Source organism: Gavialis gangeticus, unplaced genomic scaffold (genome assembly GCF_001723915.1).
Source record: "Gavialis gangeticus isolate Ggan-Ray unplaced genomic scaffold, GavGan_comp1, whole genome shotgun sequence".
Classification (NCBI taxonomy): Eukaryota; Metazoa; Chordata; order Crocodylia; family Gavialidae; genus Gavialis; species Gavialis gangeticus.
Window position 1 is genome coordinate 208,904,977 of NW_017729032.1, and position 2,909 is coordinate 208,907,885.

General features: G+C 42.7%; 1 protein-coding gene across 4 annotated transcripts in view; it reads left to right on the forward strand.

Annotated features, from left to right (window-relative positions):
- Positions 1-2,183, forward strand: part of PRDM15 (PR/SET domain 15) — a 60,342-nt gene extending 58,159 nt beyond the window's left edge. For all 4 annotated transcript variants that reach the window (XM_019525078.1, XM_019525081.1, XM_019525080.1 and 1 more), the window contains 2 exons: positions 353-565; positions 1,040-2,183. In XM_019525078.1, coding sequence (XP_019380623.1) covers positions 353-565; positions 1,040-1,516 — 690 coding nt within the window. In that variant the 3' untranslated portion in view covers positions 1,517-2,183. The remainder of the gene's footprint in view (positions 1-352; positions 566-1,039) is intronic.
- The last annotated feature ends 726 nt before the right edge of the window (positions 2,184-2,909 follow it).

Genomic DNA, 2,909 nt, shown 5'->3' on the forward strand with positions numbered 1-2,909 from the left:
CAAAGGAGAGAGCAAAAGAGGATACTCGGGGACAGAGTGGACAAGAGTGAAAAACAAATGCAGAATGAATGTAAAAATCAGGGCAGGAAGAGAGAGACCAATTCTAATATAAACCCATGCCTAAAACAAAGGCAATAATAGGCTGTTTAGTGGGAGTAGTACTATATAACAGAGTTAATCCTAGGTTGTGAGACCATTCTTTCAAATCTGGCCTTTTTAATATATTGTTGTCTTCATCTGAGGGTAGACAGTAAACCTGCATTGGAGGATAGCCTCTCATTCAGATCTTTGCATAGCTAAACTGCTTGAGCAAGGGCTTTTTTGTCATGCTGAAAACTCTCTATTTCTGCAGCCAGAGCTAGCCCTGGAACAGGGAGAGTTACCAGAAGGTAAGCAGCTTATGAAAGCTCCTAAACGTGGCCAGAAGCGAAAGCAAAAAGCAGGCGAAGAGGAGGAAACACAAGTGCCTGAGGACCCTGCCTTCAGTGAATACACAGAAAAAGAAGCAGAATTCACAGGGAATGTTGGAGATGAAACCAACTCAGCTGTACAAAGCATTCAGCAGGTGAGTTCCACTGGAAAGTTTATAGACTGGAGACATTGCTCCAAGCGTCAGGGCTCCTGGAATCCTGACAGACTTGCATGAGCTGAGCATTTAAAGATGATGGTAGGAAACTGCAATAAAAAGAAGAATAGAAAGTTCAGAAGAATGAGGAGTCTGTTTAATCCCGCCCTTTCCACTAAAATCCTCACCTTCATTTCAGCCCCTCTGCTGCCACTACTTAGTCTGCTGCATGCCACCAATTTGTTGGAACTACAAACTTGAAATTAATTAAGGAAATCTTTTTGAATATTATATTATATGTCTGTCTTTTTCATTGCCTTCTTCCATTTGTAGCAGCAGTCATATCTCCCTCTATAGTTAGCAGTAAAAGCATCAAAATGGGCAGCATTCACCTAGTCCTTCCTGTTGCTAGTTATTTTACAGATTGTCTGAAATCATAAGGGTTAGGTTTTATTTTCTGTTTTTCTTCCTTAGGTGGTGGTGACCCTTGGCGACCCAAACGTCACAGCCCCTTCCAGCTCTGTTGGGTTGACAAATATCACTGTCACTCCCATTACCACAGCAGCTGGAACCCAATTTACGAACCTTCAGCCAGTGGCTGTTGGCCACCTGACTGCACCTGAACGACAGTTACAGCTTGACAATTCAATTCTTACTGTGACATTTGATACTGTCAGTGGTTCTGCCATGCTTCACAATCGCCAAAACGATATTCAGATCCAGCCACAGACAGAGGCAGCCAATCCTCAGTCTGTGGCCCATTTTATAAACCTGACCACCTTGGTGAACTCCATTGCTCCTCTAGGGAACCAGATAACAGAGCAGCATCCCTTGACATGGAGGGCAGTACCTCAGTCTGATGTCCTGCAGCCCCAGTCACAGCAAACACAACAGCAGTCAGGACAACAGCAAGTTCAAACAGAGCAGCAGCAACAGATGTACAGCTACTAATTTATACTTGGAAAATGCTCTGAAATGAATAGGACTGGGAGAGTGAGCAAAATCTATGGGGAACTTTTAACAGAATTGTTCTGTGGAGACCAAATAGAAGTGGGGAAATGTTTATACAATGAAATGTAAACTAAGATTGGCAGAGCACCCTTGCAGCAATTGAGTCCTGAGATCCCTGCACATTCTCTAAACATTGCAGCGAGTCTTGCCCTAAATTCTGCACTCCATTGTGATGGTATGTTTAATGTAGTAATGCTTCTGGATTCAGCAGGAGCATCACAATAGACCTGACACAAAAATGTGGAGAAATCACAAATGGTTAATGTGACTCTAAAGCTTACAACACCCCTTCAGCCATAAAACATACATTTCTTTCCAGTCTGGAGGGTATGGAGATGATATTGACAGTGTGCTGGGATTCACTGGTAGTCACCTTGTAGAGACTGTAATGTTAAGACATGAATGAGCAAAGTGATAATTGTCTTGTTTTATTCTTCTTTAAATCATGTATCTACCAGAGCATTTGATAAAGTAGGTGGGGTTTGGGGCTGGGTGGGGGGAAGGTATGATGTGGAAGAAAATGTACCTTAATTTCACAAACTGTTTCCATTCTGGTGATGGAAAATCCTTGGCCTTTAACAACAGTGTCAGTGTTACTTGAATCAAATAGCCAATCAAATGTTAAGGAGACTTTTAAGGTCTTCTAGTAAAGATAAAAGCAAACCAGCAATGAACCGAAACCATGTTGTGAAATTTTATGTAATTTTTTTCAAAGCTGCTTTAATATGGCTTTTAGCTAGGGGCCTTGTTATACCTTATGCTGTGAGCCGCACAAATATTGACTGGTGTTAGTGCTAGCTTGGAGTTTGGAGCAATCATATCCTTAGTCTAGAAATCATCTCTGATTGTCCCCCACCTGCACAGCTTTGACTTGCGAGTAGAGGCAGGGGTAGGACTAGGAGCTGTAGCTGTGAGTTACCACTAGGGGGCTAGTGAGCCAGGACAGGCTTCTATCCCTGCTCTACCAGCAGGGGTGTAAGAGATCCTGGGATAGTGGAGGATTTCGGCTTGGGCGGCACATCTATGGGAACTGGCCACACCTTAATGGAACAGGAGCTGGGTAGTACAGATCAGAGATAGTCCTGCCCTGCAGTGGCTTAACTTTGAGCCACATAACTGCTTAAAACCACTTAAGGTGTCAATGTATGCAGGGGTTAAGCGCTCTGGGAGCTGCCCAAAATTACTATGTAACAAGGCCCTAACAGGCTTGAAAAAGAAATGATCAGTCCCCTTTGATCAAGTTCAAGATGTGAATTTACCAATTAGTCTTTCATTGTGTAATAAACATTTGAGAGAGTAATTTTTACATATAAATATATATGCGTGTGTGTGT